General features: G+C 36.1%; 1 protein-coding gene across 16 annotated transcripts in view; it reads left to right on the top strand.

Annotated features, from left to right (window-relative positions):
- EIF4G3 (eukaryotic translation initiation factor 4 gamma 3) overlaps positions 1-27,209 on the top strand; it is a 315,623-nt gene that overhangs the window by 132,158 nt on the left and 156,256 nt on the right. For 7 of the 16 annotated variants that reach the window (XM_069479450.1, XM_069479456.1, XM_069479454.1 and 4 more), the window contains one exon: positions 9,591-9,686. In XM_069479450.1, the coding sequence (XP_069335551.1) occupies positions 9,657-9,686 (30 nt within the window). In that variant the 5' untranslated portion in view covers positions 9,591-9,656. Of the gene's footprint in view, positions 1-9,590; positions 9,687-11,077; positions 11,204-14,644; positions 14,678-26,612; positions 26,634-27,209 lie in introns of those variants that run through there. The other 9 variants (XM_069479452.1, XM_069479451.1, XM_069479448.1 and 6 more) reach the window with 7 other exon arrangements.

The following is a 27,209-nucleotide window of genomic DNA, read 5'->3' as shown; positions in this document are numbered from 1 at the left end:
AGTCTCGCTCTGTTGCCTGGGCTAGAGTGAGTGCCGTGGCGTCAGCTTAGCTCACAGCAACCTCAAACTCCAGGGCTTAAGCGATCCTCCTGCCTCAGCCTCCCGAGTAGCTGGGACTACCGGCATGCGCCACCATGCCCAGCTTATTTTTTCTATATATATTTTTAGTTGTCCAGATAATTTCTTTGTATTTTTAGTGAGACGGGGTCTCGCTCTTGCTCAGGCTGGTCTCGAACTCCTGACCTCGAGTGATCCTCCCACCTCGGCCTCCCAGAGTGCTAGAATTACAGGCGTGAGCCACCGTGCCCGGCCTTATACCACTTTCTATGTTGTTTTTACATATGTTAGGGAAGTTGTAAATCCCCGTGCAGAGGAATCATGTTGTTGTCAATGACTTACAGTTGATGCTGCAAACAAACAAAAACTAAAAACCTACAGACTTGTTGGATTGCTGTATCTTAAGTCAAGTGTAGTTTAGAGTTCATTTCATTCCAATTTGAGCAGAAGTTTTTGTGTGCCTTATGTTTTTTACTGATAGTACTGTTAATTAGCATTCTCAAAGGAAAGACAACCTAAAGCAATTTTGTTTTGAGGCTTATTATTCATAGTAAAAGAACATTAACCATGTCATTTAGGGATGCTTTAGAAAGAAAATCAAGGAGATATATTGGTCATGTCCAAAAAAAGTATAAGCTACACGGACAGTGTAGTGATACTACATCACCTACAGGTCAGCTAGAGAGACTTGTTATTTTCAAATAGACTTGGCCTAATTGAGGTGAAGTTTGTTGGCCTAATTAGCCTCCTGTTTTTGCTTGTCTTTGTTTTTGTATTGTCAGGAACTTGTGTTGGTTGGGGTAATGGTAGAACCATGTGGTGCCTTAGTTGAGCTTTAAAATGAACTGGTTCGTGTTACTGGGGGAAGGTTTTCAGGGAAGTATGACTTGTTGGTGGATGTTGCAGTGAAGTACAAATTTCCACTGAATTACTGGGAACAGGAAGTAAACGGCTATTGGTGAGTGACTCAGCTGTTTTCTGAACTTGTCTCATGTGATTGAATGTGCATGATGTCTGTTTATTCTCAGCAGAGTAAGTACTATGGGAGTCACATTACACAGCAGGCATAATGTTTACTTGACCAGCTCAGTGTTGATCTAAAAATAACTTGTGGGTTTTTTTTTTGTTTGTTTTCATAGTACATTTAGCATCATAAGATAGAAAAATCATAATGGACACCTATCATTGAGTGCTTTCCCTTATAAATAACTTTGAATATATAGTTAGCCGGTAGTATTCACTTCTTTCAAAGTAAAGATGAAAGCTTTGGTATCTAAATAAAAGGTAGGAAAAGACGATAACCTTTAAATTATCCAGAAAAGAATTCTGCACCATTTTATTTTTCCTTATGTTCTGAACGGATATACATTTTGGGTGCTTCAGGGCTATCAAGAGAAGTATTTATGTGCTGAAATTTTTATATAGGAACTTCTCCTTTTTGTGAGATTATAGCAAATGCTTTTTTGAAATGGAAATATTAGTGCTGCTTATTTGCTGGATTTTATGTTAATATTAAATTATAGTAGTAATAGTTTTACTTTGATTTTCTTGATTCACTCATGTTGTACTGAAGGTTTGTGCCTGCCATGTACTGTAATTGAGTCTTAAGTGTGTCAAAATTTGATTATTATTATGCTGTGTACCTATTTATATGCTTGGCTCTGAAGGAGAGAGCACTTGGAAGCCTGAGCATGCATAATAATCATAATCCGCTCATTTGTCTGGGAAGCAGTGAGTCATTATGATTTATTCTTTTTGGCATTTGAGTGTTCTTGATCTTTGAGGTTTAGCATATACAGCATATAAACTTTAGTCTGAGATTATTTCAAGAGGGAAAGGGAAACTGGATTCATTAAGAAGAAATAAATGCCTGCATTCTGGTTGCAATAATGCTTATCTAAGTGGGAAGATTTTACCAGTGTTATAATCTAAAGAATTACGTTACTTACAATGCGTCATGCCCTCTATAAAGTAGGAAATACATACTTTTTTATGGTTGATTAAAAAACTCATGCATTAATTTATTCTATGTTTCAAAAAATGTTAAACATCAGAGGATTTAAGTTTTTGTTTTCGATATTCCACTATTGGTAGAATATTTGATGGGATTTCTAATTTACTTCTTTTTGGTTGATACAGTTATTAGGAATTTTGTGTTAACTTAGAATGGAATAGTAAAATGCATATCTTCTGATTGGACACCATTTGAAAGAAATTCTAACAATCTTACTGGATATATGTGATCAAATACCTGCCCGTATCACAACAGATAAATAAAAAATTGGTCATTTTTATTAACATTATCTGTGCCTGAAAACCTAAGTTCAACGTAGTGTTTGGTATATTCCAAAGAACAAGTAAGAAAATGGTTTTAAGTGGGCTCAACTATTCCACATGGGAGAAATTCAGATTTGGAAAAAATGAAAGTGGTTTCTTAGTTCCTGTCAGATTGGCAGTTTTGAGAGGTATCTCCCTGACCCCTGATTGACATGTAGAGAAGAAAATGTTTTTCTCAGTGATGGAGGAATTCCCTGTTTGCTTTAATCATCAGTAGTGTTCCTTGAATATGTCCAGGGGGCATTTTGTTTTTCAATAACAACTCTTTTTTTTTGCAAGATGGGAAAATGAAAGTTCTGCCTGGGTGTTTCTTACTTTCCTTCCTTGGAAATAAAATATAAACTTGTTTTTTTTGCCTTCATTGATACATAGAAAAGGCATCATGTTTTGTGCAGATTGCTAAATGTTGATTTTAAGGTCTATATTGGATGGTTTTGTATAGCTCTCTAGCATTTATGAGCTTCACATAGAACGTATTACCATATCAAATTGTCAGTGTTTAGACAACTCTACTTTGTCAGGTGTTGTTTAAAATTCAGCCTGGCCTGGAGGCTCATGCCTGTAATCCCAGCACTTTGGGAGGCAGAGGCAGGATGATCGCTTAAAGCCAGGAGTTTGAGACCAGTCTGAACAATGTATGTAGCAAGACCCCGTCTCTACAAAAAATAAGAAACATTAACCAGGTGTGGGGGTGCACACCTGTAGCCCTAGATGCTTGGGAAGCTGAGGCAGGAGGATGCAGTGAGCTGTTACCGTGCCACCACACCCCAGCTTTGGTGACGGGCAAGACCGTGTCTCTAAAAGAATAAATAAATAAAATTCAACAAGATACAATTAAGTGTATATGTATACATTTCTCACAGCCAATTAGCAAAATTGAATAAATGCCTTTGAAACAAATTTGTTTGATAATAGGCTTTTAGTGAGAGAGTACTGTTTTTTTTTTTTTTTTTTTTTTTTTTTTGAGACAGAGTCTCACTCTGTTGTCCAGGCTAGAGTGAGTGCCGTGGCGTCAGCCTAGCTCACAGCAACCTCAAACTCCTGAGCTCAAGCGATCCTTCTGTCTCAGCCTCCCGAGTAGCTGGGACTACAGGCATGCACCACCATGCCCGGCTAATTTTTTCTATATATATTTTTAGCTGTCCATATAATTTCTTTCTATTTTTAGTAGAGATGGGGTCTCGCTCTTGCTTAGGCTGGTCTCGAACTCCTGAGCTCAAACGATCCACCCACCTCGGCCTCCCAGAGGAGAGTACTGTTATTGTGATAGGTACTTTAAGTATATTTTTCATTTTGGTAAAATATACACAACATAAAATTTACCATTTGTCTCAACCTGTGTTCCTATAAAGGAATACTTGGGGCTGGGTAATTTATAAAGAAAAGAGGTGTGTTTGACTCACTGTTCTGCTGTGGCTACACAAGAAGCATGGTGCCAACATCTCCTTCTGGTGAGGGCCTCAGGAAACTTCCGCTCATGACATAAGGTCAAGGGAGAGACTGTGGAGGCAAGAGAGAGCAGAGGGATGTGCCAGGGTCTTTTCAGCGAAGAATTCTCATGGGAGATAATAGAGCATGAATTCACTCCCAAGAGAATGGCACCAAGCCATGAGGGGATCTGTCCTCATGACCCAGACACTTCTCCCATTAGGCCCCACTGCCAACATTGGGGGATCAAATTTCAACATGAGATTTGACAGATATCTACATCATAAGCACCGTCGTAATGGTTTTTAAGTCTTCAGTTCAGTGGTATTAAGTACATTTACATTGCTATACAACCATCACCACTGTCTATCTCCATAACTCTTTTCATCTTGCAAAACTGAAGTTCTTTGTTCATTAAATACAGCTTGAATATTGTTGGAAATAACTGTGTTTCTGTAAAAGTTGAGTTACAGAAGTTTGTAAGGATATCAAATGTAGACATCAGAAGAGTAAAACTTGGGAATGGACAGCTTTCTACACCTGTGCTGTGCTGTGCAGTGTGGTAGCCACTGGCCATATATGGCTATTTAAATTTAAATTCTAAGTTATTAAAATGTATATAAATACAATTTAAATTGAATCAATGGTTATAGAGTTTCAGTTTTGCAAGATGAAGTCCTAGTGGTGTGTTACACAATGTGCATATATTGTAGTTAACACTACTGTGTTGTACACTTGAAAATGGTTAAAAAGATATTAAATTTTATGTTACATGTTTTCTACCACAATAAAACAATTTTAATTAAATAAAGTTCATTGAAACAAAATTAAAAATTTATTTTCTCTGTTGCATTAGGCACATTTCCAGTGTTTAATGGCCACATATTATAAAATATATATAATACATGTTTGTATATAAATATATAAAATAGCTACCATTTTAGACAGTGTAGATAGAGAACATTTATAATCGTGGCAGAAAGTTCTATTTGCATTGGTTGTATATCACTGAAGAAGACAGTTCTCATGAGATTGAAGGTGCCTGGTGTAGCCTTTAAGGTACTATCTTTGTTTCTCTGGCCAGATTTAAGTAAACATTTGTTTGTTAGGTGGAAGAGTTTCTCACTATTAATTTATATCCTGTAACATCTAGTAGTAAGAATGAAGGAACACACACACACACACGTACACACTTTTATATATATACATACTAATATAGAAAAATTTTAAAACAAAATTAACTCCTACCAATTAATAGTAATAGCCTTTTTGTTTGTTTTTTTGTTTTTGGGTTTTTTTTTTTTTGAAACAGAGTCTCACTCTGTTGCTTGGCTAGAGTGCCATGACGTCAGCCTAACTCACATCAATCTCAAATTCCTGGGCTCAAGCCATCCTCCTACCTCAGCCCCCCAAGTAGCTGAGACTATAGCATGCACCACCAGGCTAATTTTTTATATTTTTAGTAGAGACAGGGGTCTCGCTTGTGCTGAGGCTGGTCTCGAACTCCTGACCTCAAGCAGTCCTCCCACCTTGGCCTCCCAGAGTGCTAGGATTATAGGCATGAGCCACGGCACCTGGCCAATAGCCTGTTTTTTAAAGTTATTGGTATAGCTGTGTAGTCGTCTTAATTGGATTTGAAAGTCATTTTCTGAGATGATAGAAATGTATCTGCATATAGCCCCTATATAATTTTAAATTTCACATTTCAATATTTTAATCAATCTGGAATTTTTTTTTTTTTTGGTATGAGTTGAGAGGGTTAACCACCTTTCTCCCTAAATGATTATTTAGTCTTTCCAACATAATTTATTAATTTTGGTATTTTATTACTGATTTGAAATGCCGCTAGTACATTCTGTATATTTGTGGGTTTATTTCAGCATTCTCTTCCAGTATCATTCATTTCATATCATTAAATATTCTGTATTTTAGAAATTACTACAGAGGGTTATACACTGGCTGAGTAATGCTGCTTACGTCTACATCTATCTCTTTATTGATTTAATAGTAAACTTCTTAAAGATTAAAATAAATAAAAAAATAATCTTAGGCCTCAGTTATGCACATAGCCCATAGCTTACTATCTTCATTTTGCTAGATTTCAATAAATATTGTTGAGTCAACTTTTATTCTGATTTATGAGATTTTAATTGTGTTTAAAAATTATTTAGAACTTTGTAAAATAGCAGGCCTCCTACTGGATTTTCTGGTTTGCTTTGCATTTTTTTTTATTCCATGTAGGGAGGAACTGAAAGATAGAGGTTGTCTTTGTTATTTTTTTCTTTCTTTTTAAAGAGACAAGGTTTCGGTGGTCTCACTCTGTCAGCATGCTGGAGTGCAGTAGCATGATCATAGCTCACTGCAGCTTCGAGCTCCTGAGCTCTAGCCATCTTCCTGTCTCAGCTTTTCCAAGTAGCTAGGATTACAGGTGTGCGCCATGACATCTGACTAATTTTTAAAAATTTTTTTATAGAGACAGGGTCTTGCTATTTTGCCCAGGTTTGTCTCTATCTGCTGGCCTCAAGTGATTCTCTTGCTTCAATATCCCAAAGTGATGGAATTGCCAGCATGGGCCCCCGTGCCTGACCCATCATTTTTATTATAAAAAATAATCCTGTTGATCCTTGGAAACGAAAAACACATGATACAGAAGTGTATAAAAATATTTATTTAGTAGAAAAACCTACAAGTTTCATCCTTTACCCTCCTTCCAACTCCCATTCCTCTGAAGTAGCCAATGTTAAATTTGCTGTATATCTCCCTAAGACATTTTATCTTTATATGTGATGTGTATACTATGTGCATATATTTTTTTTTAAAAAATTAACACAGAATTCTTTTATACTTAAAAATTCTACAATTTATATTTGTCACTTAATATTATAGGCATCTTTCCATGACAATATATGTAGATTTCTCTGAGAGGAAGCTGAGTGACATGTTGGCAAAATTTCTTCATCAAGTGCCACTGTTAAACATTCCATATTGTTGATCACACAGTGGCATACATAGTGACAGAACAATTACTTGCGTGTGTGGCTACATCGGATATCATGCTTTGCATTTAGATGAAACTGCTTGTAGACGGAGTATGAATTAGCTCTTGGCATAAATACAATGTAAATATACAAACAAAAAATGCTTGATTTTTTTTTTTTTAGTCTGTTTAGAAGACCTAAGCTATGAGAGAATAAATTATTTGTTTTATTAATAATAATTTGGGAAGCAATGACATAGACTGGAAAAGGCACATTGGGAACGGTATTGAGAGCCCCAGCTATTTGTGTGGTCAGGAGGAGTGTTGTCATTGAATAAAAGAACTTTGTCTTTGAACACTAATTCATGTGTGCTTTTTCAATTGGTTGTGTGTTGCCGCCTTTGCCGCCGTTGTTGAAAATATTGTTAAAATTTTGAGAGAGGTCAAATATGGCTGTCATGTATATTTTTAGCATGTTCTATGAAAAACAGTGGGTTACTTTTCCGTATTGTGTAGTACAGCCACTATGAAAGAGCAAAGTGCTCACCTAATTCTTTGAAGTATAGAAAGAGATAACATTTCTTCATGTCTTATTAAGTGGTATATTTCAATGTTATATTTAGTATTAATATCCTGACAGCTAGAAGCTTAATGCTTGAAAATAGCACCACCTTAAATGTTGAGAATAAACACCAAGATATATCTAAGTTCAAAGAGCCTCATTTCTGAGTAATGATTTTCTTTAATTTAGTGAAGAATGAAATTGATGCTATATTTTAAGACTATGTTCAAATGCTGTAATAGAACTTAAAGAAATATATTCCCAATTTGAATGCTGCCAGAACTGATAAATTCATTCACCATTTTTTCTTAAGTTGAAATAGTCAAACTTCTAGCCTTTCAGTATTTGAGTGTGATACATACATGTAAACTTAGTGTCTGAAACAGTGCTGAAAATCATCTTTGGTGAGAAACCTTTTAATAATTTTTGGATCATGTTTGATCCAATTATCAACTATTTGCTAGACATGAGATACTTTCTGTCATTATTTTTCAATTTGTGGGCCAGAATTAGTAGAACTAGAATAAGCAAGGAAATCAACCTGATGTTGAACCTTAATGTCAGTGGTAGAGATGAGTGTATAGGTTACCATGTTGAAAGCTTGCCAGATGTCTTCTGTGTCTAATATGAATCTGTTAATTTTGTTTTGTTTTCATTATTTGAAAGCTACGATGAATCTTTTTGAACATTTACTTTAAAATTTGTGATCCCAGCTGAACATTAATTAAACGGTTATCAGATCCCAAAAGTTGTATAAATCCTTTTTTCTTAAAGCAAAGTTACAATTCTTTCTAGATATATCATTTACCTAATTATCTTAGGTAAGACACCTAAATTTCTGGCCCTTGATTTGCACATTTGCAGAACTGGGATAGTTGTAAATAAAAGTGATTGTTTAGTAATTTACTTTTATCTCATTTAATCTTCACAAACTGCCTTGTGAAGACTTTTTTTTTTTTTACATTCATAGGAAAGATAAATCAGTTGCCCAAACTAACAACAGTAGTAAAGGAGCAGTGGTTAGGATTTGAATCCAAGTCCTGTGGTTCTGTATCCATTGCCCTTGGTAGTATTTCATTTTGAACATGTTATAAGTATGTATTTTTTAAATTCACTAGTACCCAGTTATTAGTCTATAACATTTAACCTGGATTCATAATGAAAAGCTTACATTTTTATTTGCAGAAAACCTATGGTAAGTTAGTATATGTATTATATTATCACTTATTCTAGGCTTTTATATAAAGTTCTTCCTAATTGTTGATTTTTATGGGGTCATGCAAAAGGATTAAGGTATAAACTTTGGTAAGATTATAGGAGTAATAGAACAGTTGACTATGTGGAATGCTAATTGTGTCTTTGAGATGTCTTCCTTAAGGAGAGCACACTGCAGCAGCAATAAGTTCTCTCAGCCTTGTTTGATTTTGTTTGTGGTTTGGGCTGTCCATTTCAGAAATGATTTGCCTGTAGGTCCTCTTTGTGCTTACGATTTCAAGTAGTTGCACCTACTCTTTCTACCATCTTCCTATGCCACCAAAATGGTGCGTGTGAATGTCCTGCCCTGCCCTGCCTAATGGTCTCAAAGAGCATCAGCAATGCCCAAAAGAGAGGCAGAGGCCATGTTCTTATTAGGCCATGCGCAAAGTCATCATCTAGTTTCTAACTGTGATGATGAAGCATGATTACATTGACGATTTTGAAATTATTGCTGGGAAATAATTTCACAGAGCTGGGAAAATGGTTGTGAACCTCAAGGCAGGTTAAACAAATGTGGAGTGATCAGCTCCAGATTTGATGTGTAACTCAAAGATTAGAAAAATGACAGAATAATCTGCTCTCATCCGTCAGTTTGGTTTCATTGTACTTGCAACCTTAGCTGGCATTATGGACCACAAAGAAGCAAGATGAAAACATACAGGGGGGGAATCCTGGGATTATTTTCCTAGGCATGTAATACATATTTACAAATAAAATGCCTCAAAGGACCAAGAAAGAAACCAATAAAATAATTGCACCTGGACTTTGGTTTGCTGATGTCATTTTATCAGGAGGTTTATAATAACTTTAAAAAAATGCTTCACTAATTCTGAGTTCGTGAATATTGTGATAAAGTTAAAATTTTTTTAAAAGGTCTGTAATATACATTAATAACCACTTCTATAAACTTTTAAAAAACATCTTTGAGTTCCCAATTTTTCAAAATATGATATTCTTGCCATTCTTTGACAGACCCCTTATCCCTCTGGACAGAATGCAGGTCCAACCACATTGGTATACCCTCAAGCCCCTCAGACAATGAATTCACAACCTCAAACCCGTTCTCCGGTAAGTAAGCAGAAGCTTGTTCTAGATACTCTTCTCTACCTATGTTTGTGTGTGTAGTAGCTTGGGTTCCTCTGGCAGATACTTTTACTGGATTTTGGAAGTTTGTTTCAAAAATGATTTTATTATTATTATTATTAATACTACTATTAGTTAGCTTTGCATTTCCAGACCATACCTATAGGAATAATTTAATTTAAATTAATTAAGAAAAAGCGAGGTGGAGCTTGTAATCTTTTTTTACTTTTCTGTGGCTTGATTTTCTTTTTAAAGTTTAGTAGCATTCAAGTTTACTTCACTTCAGCTCTTAATTTGTTAGTTGTACTGTTAATTCAGAAGAAGAGTAAAGTACAATGATTATATAAGTAAATTGAATTTTACTAATTAGACTTTCAAATTCCAGTGGTTTGGGAAGTAAGACTTCTGAATCAGTGTCACTAGATCAATTCTAACAATTTGACAGTGTGGATATATGCATGACATATACCAGTGGGTGTATTCACTTCTTCAAGTGGTAAATAAATTGTCACACAAGTATAAATGCTGTCATCCTCTTTGTTCATCCTTTATATGGATTGCAATAAGTACTACAAAGGCTGCAAATTTACTCAAGGTTCATCCTTCTGTTTTCACAAAAGTGTACTTCAGCTGTCCATTCCTTAGAACGTCGTTTCCTGCCCTGCATGATTACCTTTGGCTAGAAGGTGCTTCTGTAACATCTCACATTGTGTATCTCACATCCCTCTTTGTACCTTAGCTCTGTGTATTCTTCAGAATACGGGGATCTTCTTTTTTGTTCCTTACCCCTGCTTTTTTGCCTGGAGTGCAGGAATACTTCATTGCATTTGCTCCTCCTGTTTATTTGGTTTTGTGCATGAACTTAGAATTGTTGAAATGCACCATAAGACTTACTCAAAGAACTAGGAGAACATAGGCTGCACCAAAATGTAATCTCTTTCTTACCCTTTTCCTATCTTCCTTTTCCCTGTCACCCTGTTCTCCAGTACTTGTTCTTAGATCCTGGTTCTCCCCAGTGGGTGGAGGAACCATTTTAGGAGGTGGGACTTTGGTCCTAGTTGCCTGTTTGCTTGTGTCTTTTTTTTGCTGAAATGGTCAACAAGATGTCTGATGCAAGTTTTGTTCTGAGAGTGGTTTGGGGATGTGGACACTTGAGTACTTGGAGTGGGCCGGAGATCTCACAGATCAATTTAGATAGGCCCCGGTTCTAATCATTGAACATGGAATATTATGGTAAGCTCTTATTGGAAAGAATTCTTTGGCCCTCTTCCCCACCCCACAGCCCCTTTTCTAATTATTGAAAAAAAGAAAGAATTAAATTTTACATGGTTAGAACTGGCTCAAAACCTGACTGAAGAGCTGCATCTCTAAACCAGTTTTTTTGACAGCCCAGCAGAACAGTGCCAATACATTGCACAGACAACTGGAAGAGGAGGAAGGTTTTGGAACAGACTCCCGTTTACAGGTCCTTGGCTGGAAGAGGCTGGATAAAATACTGCATTGTAAGCAATATAACAAACTGTACTTCTTGCAGGCAGTGGTGCCTCTGGCACTCATTATTTTTGACCACATCCATTTATTGGCTGATGAACAGAAATGCATTGATTGCTTCCTCTCAGAAAGTCTAACCTAGCATGGCAGTTTCTGCCAGGCATAGTGGGAAAAAGAATAACAAATTGGGTGGGTCTTCTCTATTGGGAATTAGATAGGAATAATTTGGGGTTTAGACTTTTCTTTATTTTAAACTTGAAGTGAGTTATCCCTTTCAGATAAATTTGAATTCAAAAGATAAATTTCAAGGCTTCTTTTTACCCCTTTCAATTTTATAATTGAATATCAAAGGGGAAATTGTCTGTAGTTGTCAGCCATTTTTCTGTGGTCATAAACTCTTCAGATACTATCCTCTATGCAGTTTTGCCATCTGCTCTGTTAGTGACCATTACCACCCCCATTACTAAAAACCACACACATGACATTCCATTACATACCCCAAAACAAGTGCAAGACTAGCAGACACCAGACTACTCTTGCTTGTTGTTTTGGGTTCGATTTTCTTTATTTCGTTTGTGTTGGTGCTGGGAGGGTGAAGTTGGGGTATGAAATTTGGCAGGATTGCATTTTCTGTTTACATCCCAAGTTGTCATAGTCTAGTCTCATCCATCTCACAGCTGTCCCAACTGGTGAGGAGAGGTAAGGTGTTACACTAAGGAAAGGCCTCTTCCTGTGGCTTTGTAGAGCAGCTAAAGTTTACTCCATTCTATTTCTGCATTAATAGGCCATTGGCAATTGCACAGTTTAGGCTTTCCTGTTCTTCCCTGGACAGCTGCCTTTGCAATCCAACTGGCTTCAATGGCCCCTTTCCCTGCTTCAGGTTATCTCTGTGCCTATTTTTCTATTTGATACTTAGTATCTTAGTTAAATTCATAATGTGGAAAGAAAATCTTGTTAAAAAATAAAAAAAATACTAATAAGCTTCCTGTCTGTTCCATTTTCTTGTTGTAGTGGAACTTTTTAAACAGTTTATTTTTAAATAGCTTGTCTTAAATAGTGAAGCCGTTGAATGCTTAATTGGGAAGGGGGACAGTTTGGCTTTTGCAGTAACTATAACCTTTGGTTATTTCCATATTTTGTGGTGCTAAGTGCCAAAATTACATGAATGTTATGTTGGCCATGCTCAGTTAACAACTGTGCACAGAAAGGGTGAGTGAGTGAGTGGGTGGGTGGCATTAACATTGGATCCAAGTTCACAGAAGGCTGCTTTCCTTTGTATCTATAGTCCTCACCATCTTAAAGATCCCTCTAAAAAAAAAAGAAAAGATGAAAGAAACAAAAGTTTCTATTGTTAATATGAGCCAGCAGCGACTACAGTTTGTTCTGTTGCTTACAGCTACCCATAGGATTAAGACTATTCTCATTTCAAATGAAAAACTCAATAGCCAATGGTGACTAGTGCAAAATAGACTAGGGTACTTTCCCAGGGCACTTTCCCACTAACTTAAGTTGTGATTTTGTTTTTGGTTTTTGTTTTTATATATGTATAATTTTATAAGGTACTCCTCTTGTTCATGGAAAGTTCTCTTTTGACTGGAACATTCTAAATGTATAAAGTTTCATCTTTTATTTTAGAGCCTTAGAAATGGGACCTTTCTGTGGAACAGTGATAAGACAGGTACTGCTGTACTCAGGTTAATTTTTTTAACATGGCCCTTCTCTCCCATTTTCTTCAAAAGTGTCACAAAGAAACATCTCACACCCCCTACTTTCATAGCACGTGAGTGGTATTGCCTATTCTTGAAACTTGATGTCCCTAGTAGAGGTATGATCTGTTTTCTTATCCTAATTGGAAAACTGAAAATACAAGACCTCAGTTTCTTTGAAGAGAAAACTTTCTGCAAAAACCATAGCCACTGATTATCATCATTCTGAGAAACTATTACACTGATTAGCCAAGTATCATGACTGACCTAACATACCCTAGGCATGTAAGTCATTAAAACACTTTTCATTACTTGAACAGTAGGTGGTGACATTTTAGCTTCCACGGTAAATTCTTGATAGCGCTGTCTTCAGCTGTCTCCTACCTTGTGGCCATGTGATCTGCAGTTTGTTGAAATTTTAAAATATGAAATAATGGCAATTGGGGAAATAATTCCAAATCTCTTGCAAATCACTGTTGTACGTAATTTAAATCTGAGCATGAGGGATTATTTCTTAGTTAATCTTTAGTCTAATTCATCTGTAGTGATAAGCTGACAAAAGGAAGGCTATATGGAGGAAATAAAACAACTGAAGGATATATATTTTAGTTCCTTAAGTATATTAAATAAAAACCCTGTATGGTTTACATTCAAAACTGCTTTCTCAATATTTTCTTTTCACTATTCAAGAGGGTGGTTTACATTACAGTAATTAATGTATCAGTAGCCAGTTTATGGATCTACATACCTCAATATTTTTCTCTGTCTTCTTTAGTTAAAATGTATTGGGAGCTAAATTTTGCTCTGAAGAACATATATATTTGATCTCAGAGGTTTGGCAATGAAAATTTCATGGGTGAAAAAGCTTTTTCTTCCATTGTGAGTTAGGGGAAGAATTAGGATTTGTATTATCCACTTTAAAGTACTGTTTGAGTTACGTTTTGTTTTGCTTTTATTCTCAGAGAGCAATAGGTACTTTTGTACAGTGTTTTGCTGTTGTCTACAAATAGTAATTGAGAGATTTGACTTATTGACTATCCTTTTCTTCCTGAGCATATAATAGTACCACTTTGATTAATCATGTTAAAGACTCATGTTCTTTACTAGCTGTTTGCCGTGACATGCCGGTATTAAACTTTATAAGTTATGCATTTAAACTCAAATATATATATATATTACCGTAAAATTTAATTCTTTGATTCTAAGAAGTAAAGGAAAATATTGAAACTTCCATTTCATGCGTAAGATGTTCCATTTAACCTAAGAAAATTTGCAGTTAGTCCTATTACATTTGTTATTTCCTGCTGGGCTTTACAGTTATCTCCTGGCTATTTCTTGTAATGTAAAAACATTTCTTATTTCCTCCAGTTATATCAGTTACATATAACATTATTTGATTTTCATATGTTTGTATTAATATAACCACTTAGTGTTTCAGACTTGTTTTTCCCTTATTTTAGGGTTTTTTTTTTTTTCTTAAAATATTCCCATCATAAAGTGACCTAACAGCTTAGCTGTTTTTCTCCCAGCTGATAAATGACAAACTATCCTGGTAGTGGTGTTAACCTGTTGAATCTTAGTACCTGTCTGTCACTGTCCTGCAGCAAAGCTTTGACTGTTTTGTGTTTTTTTTTTCCCTTGTGGGTTTTTTTCTTTTGGCATATTGTGTGACATTTTGGTTTTTGTTGTGGTGTTTCTGACTCTTTGTGCCTTTCCTTTTGTGTTTGTTTTCCCTCCTTTTCTCAGTTTGCAGCGGGGCCTCGACCTGCCCATCATCAGGTACTGTACCCTTGCCCCTTCACTATCACCCTTAACTAATTAGGTGGGGGCTTTAGTAGCTGCTGACTCTTAGAATGCTGCCATCCCATGGAACCACTCAAGTTACTCTTCTCAAGAGTAGCTTCTATCTGATATAATTCAATTCCTTTTGTCGTTCACTAATTTCACTGCATTTTGTTATTAACAAACCCGTTTGCTTATGTTTATGGCACAATTTAAAAATACTACAGTTTTGTTCTTTCCAAAAAGAGATTGCTTTGTAATTTTACAACCTTAAAAAGTTTAGATATATTAAGTCCTTACAGATTTTGTGGATATCTGTATTAAGTTTAATTTTAACTGAATGGAGCAGGCAGCATTCTAAGAGTTTTCTGTTAACATTATGACTTAACTTGTATTGATGTATATATAGTAGCATTAGTATTTCTAAAACCACTTAATCTCAGTTACTAACTTAGACCTAACAGTGAATTGATTAACAATAATGTATATTCATTTAATGAATAGAATTGTCTTTATTCTTAGGATACATAGAAAATAGGTATCTTATTATATTTTAATACTTTTAGCCTATTGGTTTTTTAAAATGAAGTAATTGTATAAATTAAAAATTTAAAAATACATATGCCAACAGTACACTATTCAGCAAGAATCTACTAAAGGTGGCAGAACGGGAGAAACAGAAAGACTTGCAGGGCTTCCCCACCCCCTAATAGTTTTTTATGAAGTGTTATGAAACATTTTCTCCTGCTATAATAGAAAGAGCCTAGCTTTAATGTCTGACAGATATGTATTCGTATCACCAGCTCTACCGTGTAAGCAGCTGCGTTAAGCAATTCTTTTTCTGAGCCTCAGTTTCTTCATATGTAAAATGGGGGGGAAATACCCGCTTAACTAGTGATAATGTATGTAAAGTATCTGACACAAACTAAGTAGTCAATAAATGGTAGCTGTTTTTAATGTTACTGTTAAGCAACACAGTATTTACCTGTGGTATTATAATTAGAATTCTTATTTCTTAGTAAATGGGTGTTGTTTAGTTGAAGGCTTCCATTTTTATCTTGAGTGATTTAATGTGCAAGACTCTGATTCTCAAAATGTGGTCCTTCTAATTTGGAGGATATAAAGCCAGAGCAAATTCTGAGTTGCTAAAAGTACTTTGCAAGGTAACTAACAGCTGGTTATATGAGTTACATGGCTATTCTTTGGATTTCATAAAGAAATAAAACTCAGGGGTAGTTTTTAGTGTTGAGAGATAGTATTGTAAAGTGCTTTAAGAACTTACACTTTGGCATCAGCTAGACCTAGGCTTGATTCTTTGTTATTAACTTGGATAAGTTATTTACTGCTCTTAGTCTCAGTTTTGTCATCTGTGAAATGAGATGGGACAGTAATACTATCAAAATTGATGAAGAGTAAATGAGATAATACAGATAAAATGATTAGTAGAGTGGTGCTCAGTAAGAATCCAGGATATATGATTACTACTACTGATAATAAAGATAGTAGTCCCTTAAAGAGTGATTATAATTAAAAGAAAAAAAAAGTTTAGTTAAGGGCCATAGAGGCAAGGCTTAAATTTTAATCCAGGGTCAAGCCAAATATTCCTAAGAGAGAAACCTGGAGGAATCTCGAGAAACAGAGCAAGGCTGGGCACAGTGGATCATGCATATAATCCCAGCACTTTGGGAGGCTGAGGCAGGAGGATTGCTTGAGGCCGGGAATTTGAGACCAGCTTGGGAAACATATCAAGACCCTGCTTCTACAAAATTTTTTAAAAAAATTAGCCGGGCGTGGTGGCATGCACCTGTAGGCCTAGCTACTTGAGAGGCTGAGGCAGGAGTATCACTTGGGCCAGGGAATTTGAGGTTAAAGTGAGCCATGATGTGCCACTGCACTCCAGCCCAGGCAACAGAGCCAGACTCTGACAAAATAAATAAATAAATAATTGAAAAGAAGCAGAGTGAAAAGAAACTATTTATTCGTGAAGTAAGTGCAGAGAAGGAATTAGGGGGAAAAATGTTTTCTGAGCTCCGTGATGTAAGGCTTCCTTTAATTTCTTTGTTCACATGCTTTTGTTTTTTAAACTTTGTTTCTTTCATAAATAATTTCCGACAGTTTAAGGCAGACTATTAGTAGAAGGAATTAACATTATCTTTGGTCACAATTATTTTGACAAATTGTCTGCAGTGTAGACTGTTGGAATGATGGGTGAAATTTGAAACAAAGCCGGATTACTATTAGCCCAGGCCCCACTTCTTATTTATTTATTTATGTATTTATTTATTTATGAGACAAGAGTCTCACTGTGTTGCCCGGGCTAGAGTGCTGTGGCAGCCTTGCTCACAGCAACCTCAAACTCCTGGGCTCAAGCAATCCTCCTGCCTCAGCCTCCCGAGTAGCTGGGACTACAGGCATGAGCCACCATGCCTGGCTAATTTTTTCTATATAGTTTTAGTTGTCTGGCTAATTTCTTTCTATTTTTAGTAGAGACGGGGTCTCGCTCTTACTCAGGCTGGTCTCGAACTCCTGAGCTCAAACGATCCTTCCGCCTCAGCCTCCCAGAGTGTTAGGATTACAGGCGTGAGCCACTGCGCCCAGCCATAGGCCCCACTTCTTATTACAAGTAGCCAGTCTCTTAATGACTGTTAGTCATAAATGTTAAGTTGTTAATAATGTAGCCTGAGCACCACTTCTGTTCAATAGCAATGGTACTCAAATTAGCATATTGTATGTAAGTATTTATAGTCAGCTTTAGGAAATTCTGTTTTCTAAGAAAAACTTTTTTATGAGCCTTAAAGGCATGATACATTTTGTCTTTCCATAATTCCAATAAGCAAGGAAAACTTCAAGAAATCTTTGTGAGAAAAGACAATGATTTCAGTCCCCATGTAATTTGCTTCTATACAGTATTAGCAGAGTGGTCTTTCTTTTAGCTGTAGGATGATGCTAGTGAAATTATGGCTTGTTTTAATTATTTAAAAAATAGCATAGATATGTATTATAGTTATTTATTCATTAGTAAGAAAAATAATTGCTTTCTGACAATAGTTCTTGAAAATGAATTCTTGAGATGCAGCATAAATCCAGGGCAATGATTTTGAATACAAAAAATTAAGGTCACTGACACCTTTTTCTCTGGTATCCTTCATTTTTAAACACCGGTTAAATTCTTTTCATCATACCACAGAGAATTAAGTACATAAAGGTGTTTATATCCTTGGCTGAGGTAGCAACAATAGTTATCTTGGAGAAATAGAGGAAGAGAGAGACATGGGGTTGACGTGGCTCTGCAGTTTCAGGAGGTAACTGAACTGGCATTGTGTGTGGTATACGGTAAATTATTAGGAAGGGGTTGCTGTTCTACATCCATGTGGGGCCAATTTGGTTTGTTTCATTATGGAATAGGTACTAATTAATTAGCATTTTGGGTGGGATAACTGGCTATGAAAAACTGCCTTGTAAATGGCAGTTCATTTAGTAACCCTTGGGCTGTAAATGCCAGTAGAATTTCCCCAGTGACAGAGACTAAAACAACTCGTGTACATTTCCAGATACCCTCCATGGAGGTGATACTATTTCCCATTTGGGAATCACTGACTCAATCTATATTTCAGAGTATCTTCTCTTCAGATCTAATCTATGGAGAAAGAGATGCTCATATTATAAAACCGGACATAGAGAGTTGTATAATGAAAGCCATACAGTGAATAACAAACATTGAGTGATATACGGAGAGTATACTTTTAAAGGGCAAACATCTACATCCTGGGATATTTTTGGTTTGTTGTGCTTAAGATGTAAAGTTGAATTGAAGGGACAAATGGTTTTTTTCATCTATGATTGCATATGTTGGCCAGAGAGAATTATTAATAAATCAAGGGTTAAAATTAGCTTTGAGACTAGTGTACAGATTTCTCATCATTCTGATCACTTACATCCTTTCATGCTTTGATCTTATTTTTTAAAAAATAATTTTATGTTGGATGGTATTTGCTATGATTGTTGTTTCTAAAGTTCAATATCAAGTATATAACTTTTTGTGGATGCTAAGTAAAATATACAAAGTATGTTCTGTAAACATTGCAGAGAATATCTGTTACTCAGGTAGGCTATTTGAAAGTAATTGCTCGTGAAAGGAAAACATCACCATTCAGTTTAGTAATCTAGAACCTATATATTTTTTCTTTGTAAAATGAGGCTATCTGAATTAAAGTGAAGCAAAAATAGCAAGATTTTAAATGGCAGACGTTTTCTTTGTTCTTAATAGAACCAAGAAACTGCTATAGAGGTTATGTTTCTTGGAACTACTTTTATTTAGAAGATCTTTAACTTTGTTTGGTGAGCAAGCAGTTTTTTCAGTCCCTGCAAATCAGGAATACTATGCTCCAATTAAGACTATGTCTGCCACATCTTCCTTACTATTAGTTTTTGTCTTTTACAGGGATTCCTTAGATTAATAAGGATGTTCTGTTCTTTTTGTATTTTATAATCTGAAGAGCTCTTAGAATTAACAGTTTTCAGCCGGGCGCGGTGCCTCACGCCTGTAATCTTAGCACTTTGGGAGGCCGATGTGGGTGGATCGTTTGAGCTCGGGAGTTGGAGACCAGCCTGAGTAAGAGCGAGATCCCATCTCTACTAAAAATAGAAAGAAATTAGCCGAACAACTAAAACTATATAGGAAAAATTAGCCGGGCATGGTGGTGCATGCCTGTAGTCCAGGCTATTCAGGAGGCTGAGGCAGTAGGATTGCTTGAGCCCAGGAGTTTGAGGTTGCTGTGAGGTAGGCTGATGCTAAGGCACTCGCCATGGCAAAAGAGCGAGACTCTTGTCTCAAAAAAAAAAAAAAAAAAGAATTACAGTTTTCTTCAAACGTAAAACAAGAAATGCTAAGTCATTTTATATGTAAAACACTCTTGGCTTTAGAAGTATGTCAACTATTTTTGCATTGATGTTTGAACATCCCAAGGTAACTAGAAACTCAGAGAACAGAAAGTACACTCAGAATTAAAACAAGCTACTTGGTATGATTTAGATTCTGGCTTATAGTGTTTATTTCATGTATTTGGTCATTTAAATTTGTTTAGTTTTTACTAAATTACTTCTGTTCCTGCCCTTATTTTACTTTTTGGTTTCACAGTAGAGATCAAGTGCTGGTTATATGCTATGACTGAGTAGTCTTTTCATTATGAGAAATACGAGGGAATTGATATTTAAAAGTATTCATAAGCTAAAGACATTTTGTAATTTGTTGATATATGATTTTGGTTCACATAGTTTTCACAAATGCTTAATAATGTGCTGTATTCAAAGCAATTGCATTTACTGTAAACAAATAATGAGCTTCATAAAACTAATATGGAGGGTGATAGTGATGGTAGCGGTAGCAGTAAGTAGTAAGAGGAGGAAGAGTATGTATCATCAAGGTGGCAAGCATTGAAACTGTGCATGTTTTCCTGTTGTAGTTTGGTTCTTTTTGCAAAAAATAAATAAGTAAGTAAATAAAAAGAACAGCTGTTTTATGTTGATTTTATTTTTTTCATTAAGACCCCTAAAGTTTTCTCTACTGAAAGTTGTGCTGCTCTGTTACATTACTGATTGAAATATATTTATATTGCTTTGGGCAGTTTCTTAGATTTGGAAATTATAATAAATTAAGGCTTGGGGCTTGCCCCTTGGGGCTGACCTGACAAATCAGAGTTGAGTGGACATGAACGGAAAACCCAGATCAAGCATCTGTAGAGCCTTATGACCAGAACTCATACATTTTTTGGAGGTTTATGCAAGTCAGTGACGGGCAATTTTATCTGATATCTTGTTCACAAGTAGTTGAGAAGTGGCAGCATAGATAATGAAGAAAATACATGTTGGGAGCCAACAAAATTAGAATTCAGTTTCAGCTTCACTAGAAATTATCCTTGGGCCTTAGCTTTCTTAGTTCAGTACAATGGGTAAAATATGCTCATAATATAATATTGAGGTGTTATAATGACAACACCTATTTCCCACAAGTGTTATGAGGATAAAGTACCGGCCTATCATAGTGTCTGGCACGTAGTAAAGACCTTGATAAGTGTCAGTTTCCTTTAGCAGTAAGATAGCCTGGCTTTCCCCTTTTCCCAAGTATTTTCTAGCTATGAATGAAGTGTAGTCTACAAGGATGATTGTTTCCCAGACTCTCCTTTATGAACCAACAGAAGAATACCTGTTTTTCCTGACATAACCTTCTAGGGTAGCACTGTGTCGTAGAACTTCCTGTGATGATGGAAATGTTCTGTACCTGCACTGTTTAATTCTGTAGCTCTGCTAGTCAAATGTGGCTTTTGAGCACTTGAAATATGGCCAATACAGCTGAAGAACAGAATTTTTAATGTAAATACTAAAATATGGATAGTGACTACTGTATAGGACAACTCAGCTCTAGGGCTTATATCTCCTGATTCTTAGTGAAACCTAAACTATATAATATTGACACATGCAGGAAAATACAGAAAAAATTAGACTGGAATAACCTTCATTATAATTTTTTTGTGAATTAGCAGACTGTCAGAGTGCCTGAATGGTATCCCATTATATGGATTCCTTACATCTTGGCCCTTTGTAACTGTTCAGAGAATCATAGTAGTACCATTCAAGAGTACTTGAGACTTTTAAAAGATATTCACCCAAAAAAAAAAGAAATTCCTAATGCAAATTTTGCTGTTTATCTTTCTAATATGCTTAAATATATTGCATAAAGCTAGGGATTTCAGAAGCATGTTTTTGATATGTTTTTTATTACTTTACAAATTAATAAGTACAGGCATACCTTGGAGATACTGCAGGTTCAGCTCCAGGCTATTGCAATAAAGTAAATATCTCAATAATGCGAGCCACAAATATTTTGGTTTCCCAGTACATATAAAATTTGTATTTCCTCTATACTGTAGTCTGTTAAGTGTACAATAGCGTTATGTCTTAAAAAAGGTATGTACTTTAAATAAAAAATACTTTATTTCTAAAAAATGCTAACAATCGTCTGAGCCTTGAGTGAATTGTAATCGTTTTGCTGGTAGAGGGTCTTGCCTTGATGTTGTTGGCTGCTAACTGATCAGGGAGGTGGTTGCTGGAGGCTGGGGTGGCTATGGCAATTTCTTAAAATAAGACAGCGAAGTTTGCCACATCAATTGACTCTTCCTTTCACAAAAGGTTTCTTGTTAGCACGCGGTACTTTTTGATAGCATTTTACTCATGTTAGAACTTTTTAAAAGTTGGAGTCAGTTGTCTCTAACCCTGCCACTGCTCTGTCAACTAAGTTTATGTACTATGATAAATCTTTTGTGAACACAAGCTGTTGTAAAAATGGTGCTCAGAGACTTTCTTGATGCAGGGTTTCCACAAACCTTCAATTTGTAAAAAACAGTATCTGTGAAGCACAATAAAGAAGCAAAGTGCAATAAAATGAGTTATGCCTGTGCTCAGAGTTTTTTCCCCCACATGGGAAAAGCAGATATGATTGAATGGGATTTTTCTACTTGCTGAAAATGAACAGGTCGTTTTCAGAGAATTTCTGATTATGTAGTTTGTTAGAGATGTCTGTGTTTCGATGCTTTCAGTGAGCAAAGTCATGAAAAATGATATAATTACCAGCACCTTTAAGTACCATTTATTACCAGTGTTTTTGATCAGGGGGCTTTGGGTAATGGTACAAATTACTACATCTTTAGTAGGAGGATTTTCCAAGAGGCTTTTCTTCGAGCTTCTTAAGTATTCCTGGGAAAGTAAGCAATCATGAGTACCCTAAGTTCAGCCTCTGTTTTAAATGTATCCTACCTCTTTGGATCTGCCCAAAATACTACCTTAAATGAGAGATGTCACGTTCCCTCGCCATTCTCATGGCATACCAGTAAACTATTGAAAGACAAAAGACATAAAACAAATTGAAATGAAGTTTAGATGATTCTTACCTTGTGCATGGTTCTCTCTTTTCTGTTTACCCCTTTTCAGCATTTTGATCTGTGATTTGTATACATGACATCTCTGTCGAATTTTCTGATAGTCATGTAGTTTGACATTGCATGATATGGTAAAAATCTAAAAAAAATCTGTGCGATCCAAAATGATGGATTGAATTTAGCCAGATAAATTTGCAAAAGAACAAAGTACAAAATCCCCTATCTGAGCTTCAGAGCACAACTGTAAGAGTTAAGGCACAGAAGTGAATAATGTGGCTTATTTAGCCAGGCTAGGTGTGAAGAAGATTGGAAAGTTTTAAATGAGTATAACTCAGTACCAAGTAGCAGTAAAAATATGGCTGAGGAAAGAGCTCCTGTGATTCTTAATTTCATTATGGAATCATAGTTGGCAAGAATGAGAGAGGTATCTTGCCGTTTCATTCAGCGACAAATATTTTTTGAGTGCATGCCAAGTATATTCTGGGCAGACCTCACCTGGTTATATGTGTTTGATTCTCTGTTTAGTGAGACTGAGCAATGGGATCAGATTGACAGTGGTCTGAAAGTTGGCAGTGATGGCAATCTTCAGATAACTTAGAGGTCTATCACTTATGGAGAACAATTTGACTTCATTGTAATTTTAGGGATAGACATTGGGCAAATGGTTGGTGATATAGAGAGAAAAGTTTGGGACCAGGAGAAAGAAGACTTTTGCAGTATCAGAACTCTATTTAACTATGAAAAGGATTTGTGCCTTGAGTTGCTAACTTTCATATCTCCAAGGCCATATTGTAAAAGGCATTTAAACTTTAGGCTGTTGGATAGATGAAATGGCTTGTACTGTCCTTCAGTCCAGGAGTTTGTTAATGATTCTTCACCACTCAGCTGAGAAGAAAAGGAATTCATTCAGAAGGATTTCGAGCAGTCTGGGAAAGCTCAGTCATGCATTCCCTTTAATATTGTGTGGTTTACTGCCATACCTGCCCATCTGAGAATCTGAATTTCTTGCAGTACCATTAAATCTTATTATGCAATTTTCAATTGAGTGGTTAGGAAGGACTACAAAAGAGAATTCATCTGTTTTTAATTCTTTGCATTTCTAGCCATTACAGCTTTTCTAAACCTACAGATATTAGAGTCTCTGCTGGTATGTGTGTGTGTGTTTGTGTGTGTGATGCTGTACTTTTAAGAGGATAAAACAATTTCCAGATAGCTTGTTTGTCCTTGTAAAATTATTAATGAAGTGAAGTTGAGTAAAAATATGTCTGTAAAATGGTATGTCAAGGATGTAAAAGCATATGAACAAGATTTAATTACTTTAAGGGAGATAAAGATTTAGAGTCATGTGAGTGGAACAAACTTATGTTCTTAAATGATAAACATGAGTTTCGCGAAGTAACTGGTGAATTTTTCTTACCAGGAATCAGTTATGGTTGAGGGATGTGCTACCCATTAGTATAGTCAGTTAAAGATTCCACCACATTCCCTTCAGCCTTTCTAAAGAAAATATTTCTTTTGACTGACCATACTTGTTTGAAAATATGGTGATATTCCATTTCATATGAGGTAGTATATGTAACAGTTAAAAGTACATGCCTAGGGCCGGGCGTGGTGGCTCACGCCTGTAATCCTAGCACTCTGGGAGGCCGAGGCAGGAGGATTGCTCAAGGTCAGGAGTTCGAGACCAGCCTGAGCAAGAGTGAGACCCCATCTCTACTAAAAAATAGAAAGAAATTATCTGGACAACTAAAAATATATAGAAAATATTAGCTGGGCATGGTGGCACATGCCTGTAGTCCTATCTACTCGGGAGGCTGAGGCAGAAGGATTGCTTGAGCCCAGGAGTTGGAGGTTGCTGTGAGCTAGGCTGATGCCACGGCACTCTAGCCAGGGCAAAAGAGGAAGACTCTGTCTCAAAAAAAAAAAAAGTACATGCCTAGAACCTGTGTTTAAATTACAGATGGGGGACCTTCAGCAAGTAATTTAATTTCCTTTTTCCTCAGTTTTCACATATGTCTGATGGCATGTTAATAATAGCACTTGCCTTAGAGGTTGGTTGTGAGGATGAGTTAATATATATGTAAACTGTTTAGGGTGGATGCCTGGTAGCTAGTAAGTGTTGTATGAAGCTTTACTGTTGTTATTTAATGTGCCTGTGTAAATACATTTCTCCCTAGCTTCAAAGCTGAAATCTTAGTATATGAAAATTACTGTATGTCAGGGTAACCACAAATTTTGTGTTTTACTGGCTCAGCTGTATGTTAATATTAGGAGTATCATTAGAAACACTGTTTCTGTTTCAAAAATCACTGAAGAAAAGTTTTATACTATTCAGAAACCTCCTTGAATGAGAGGTAACCTCAGTTACTCTGGACAGGCTGCTTAAAAATCCCACTAGAACAGTTGGAAAATAGTGGTAGGAAAAGTCCTCACATATAGACTATTTAAAATTGTGGGAAAACTTTGCCTGTATCTATTTTTCTTACTTTCCATAAGTTACTGGGTTAGTTTTCTCTCTTCTCCCTTCACCACCATATGACACCATGTCTCTTCAGGCAATATTTGAGTGCTTTGACACAATTTGATAGTAATATAGCCATAGTAGATTATCACCTGTGTCCATTTGATACTCTCCTTGTCTTGGCTGCCCTCTAGAGTTGATGGAGAAGGATATTACAGTATTAATCTTTGTATCCACTGCATCTGACATCTAGTTAATGCTCAATAAGTTGAGCAGATGAATGACTCGCCTGTCCTTTAGGCGTGTAACATTTTTGTGACTCCTTATATATTAACCAGGTTATAAAAATGTTTTTTTATCCCTGAAATGTGTTTACAATTCACATACATTGATGTGTAATAGATTCTGGCTATTACGTAATTAAGCAGAGTGAGTCCAGTAATGGGAGGTATACTGCTTCCGTGTTCTGTTTGCAGCTAACAGAAATTGTTGTGTCACCAAAACTGGTATAGTGGAGATAACTACTACAAGACTGTTGCTGTAGTTGTAGTCCCAGCTCAGGTTCCTATGTTATTAACTTTGCATCTAGTGCTTTCTTTTCTTGTCTATCAACTACTCTTTGTGGACTCCCGCATTGGATTCCCCCATTCACTCCATTCTCCTGCTATACCTTTCTGTCTGTTGATTTTCTGTGACTTAATCTCTTTAGGGCTTTCTTTGCCCTGGGGTATAAAGGCTGAATGGAGATGAGCCTTGGGCACAGATCCCAATTTTCCCACTTGAGCAGAAGATGAGAGGTTACTTACACCATCTGTGTGGGTAGCTTGATGCTTAAGAGTAGGATAGGATAAGACCTGAATGGGCCCAAAGGTCAAAGCTTGCCTTTATTTGGACTGGTGGCAACACTCATGTCTGGAATTGTGAGACAATTCAGGATATTTTGGAGCTAGACCATATTTTAAGATTCTCTGTTTTAGAGCTGTAAGTGGCCTCTTACACACCTGATTAGCTGAAAAGAGCAAGTTTCTGTCATGAAGAGTCTGATATGTATTGAAAAGATTAGTTATCTTTCAGGACTTTTGCAAACTTTAGAATAACAAATGACACTGTTATTAGTAAGTCTTATCTCCATTCAAGATGGAGAGTAGATCGTAGAGATGTCAAATAATGCCAAATCATATAATGGGGTGTTCATGAGTGGCAAGAATAGGAATCTGTAGTCCCAACTGTACTTTTGCCACCAAGCAGACATCTCATTTCACACTGCTATAACTTGTGGCTACTGTTAGAAGATTTTTTTTTTTGCCACGGGATTTATTTATTTTCAATTAAATGTAATTCTTTGATTCTATGTGTGCTTGAATTCTCAAGTGGAGAATTGTCATTCTGATTTTCTAGTTGTCTTTCTTCTCCTATTACTACTCAGTAGAAAGATATTTTTGTTGAGCTGCATGCTATATCTACCCCTTCCAACTGATCTGTAAGCTTTTCCATTGGCTTTCTTTCTGTTTCCTGCTGCTTTCTTGCTTCATAATTGAAGGGAGGATTCAGACCCATCCAGGTAACAAACTACTGGTTCTGCATGGCCTCTTTATTACTCTGTTTCCTTATTACTATTACAAGGAGATTGATTGCTGATGAATTGGTACATTCACACTGGAAACTTACTATTGGTATATTGTTTCAAAGCTTTTTTTTTTTTTTTTAAGCCTGCAGTGAGAACATAAATAACTACAGAAAGGGGTTGCTATTTGGGAGATTTGATCCCTGCTCATTCTAGACCATTCTTAGGCCTGTCTCAATTCTCTACTTTTATTGCAAACTGTTCTAGAAAGCAAAATTGGGTTCAGTTTAGTATAGAATTGTGCCAACTTTTTGAAAAATAAGGCTTAGTTCAGCGTGTGACAACCCTACAGATGGTTTTCGTTTAACTTGACCTTGATGCCTTGGATGAAAAATTTTATGTTCAGAGAGATTTCTTGTTCTTCTAAGTATTTAATAAATTACTTGTGGTAGTTTTTTTAGGGGACTATTTTTAATTTTTAATGAGTTGGTAATGAGCCACCTACTTTTTATGAAAGAGCCGATACTTTTATACAACAGAAAAACTTTTAGAGAGACACTAGCTATCCCTTTT

The sequence above is a fragment of the Eulemur rufifrons genome, chromosome 8 (assembly GCF_041146395.1).
Source record: "Eulemur rufifrons isolate Redbay chromosome 8, OSU_ERuf_1, whole genome shotgun sequence".
NCBI lineage: Eukaryota > Metazoa > Chordata > Mammalia > Primates > Lemuridae > Eulemur > Eulemur rufifrons.
This window is presented reverse-complemented; position numbering and strand designations above follow the sequence as displayed.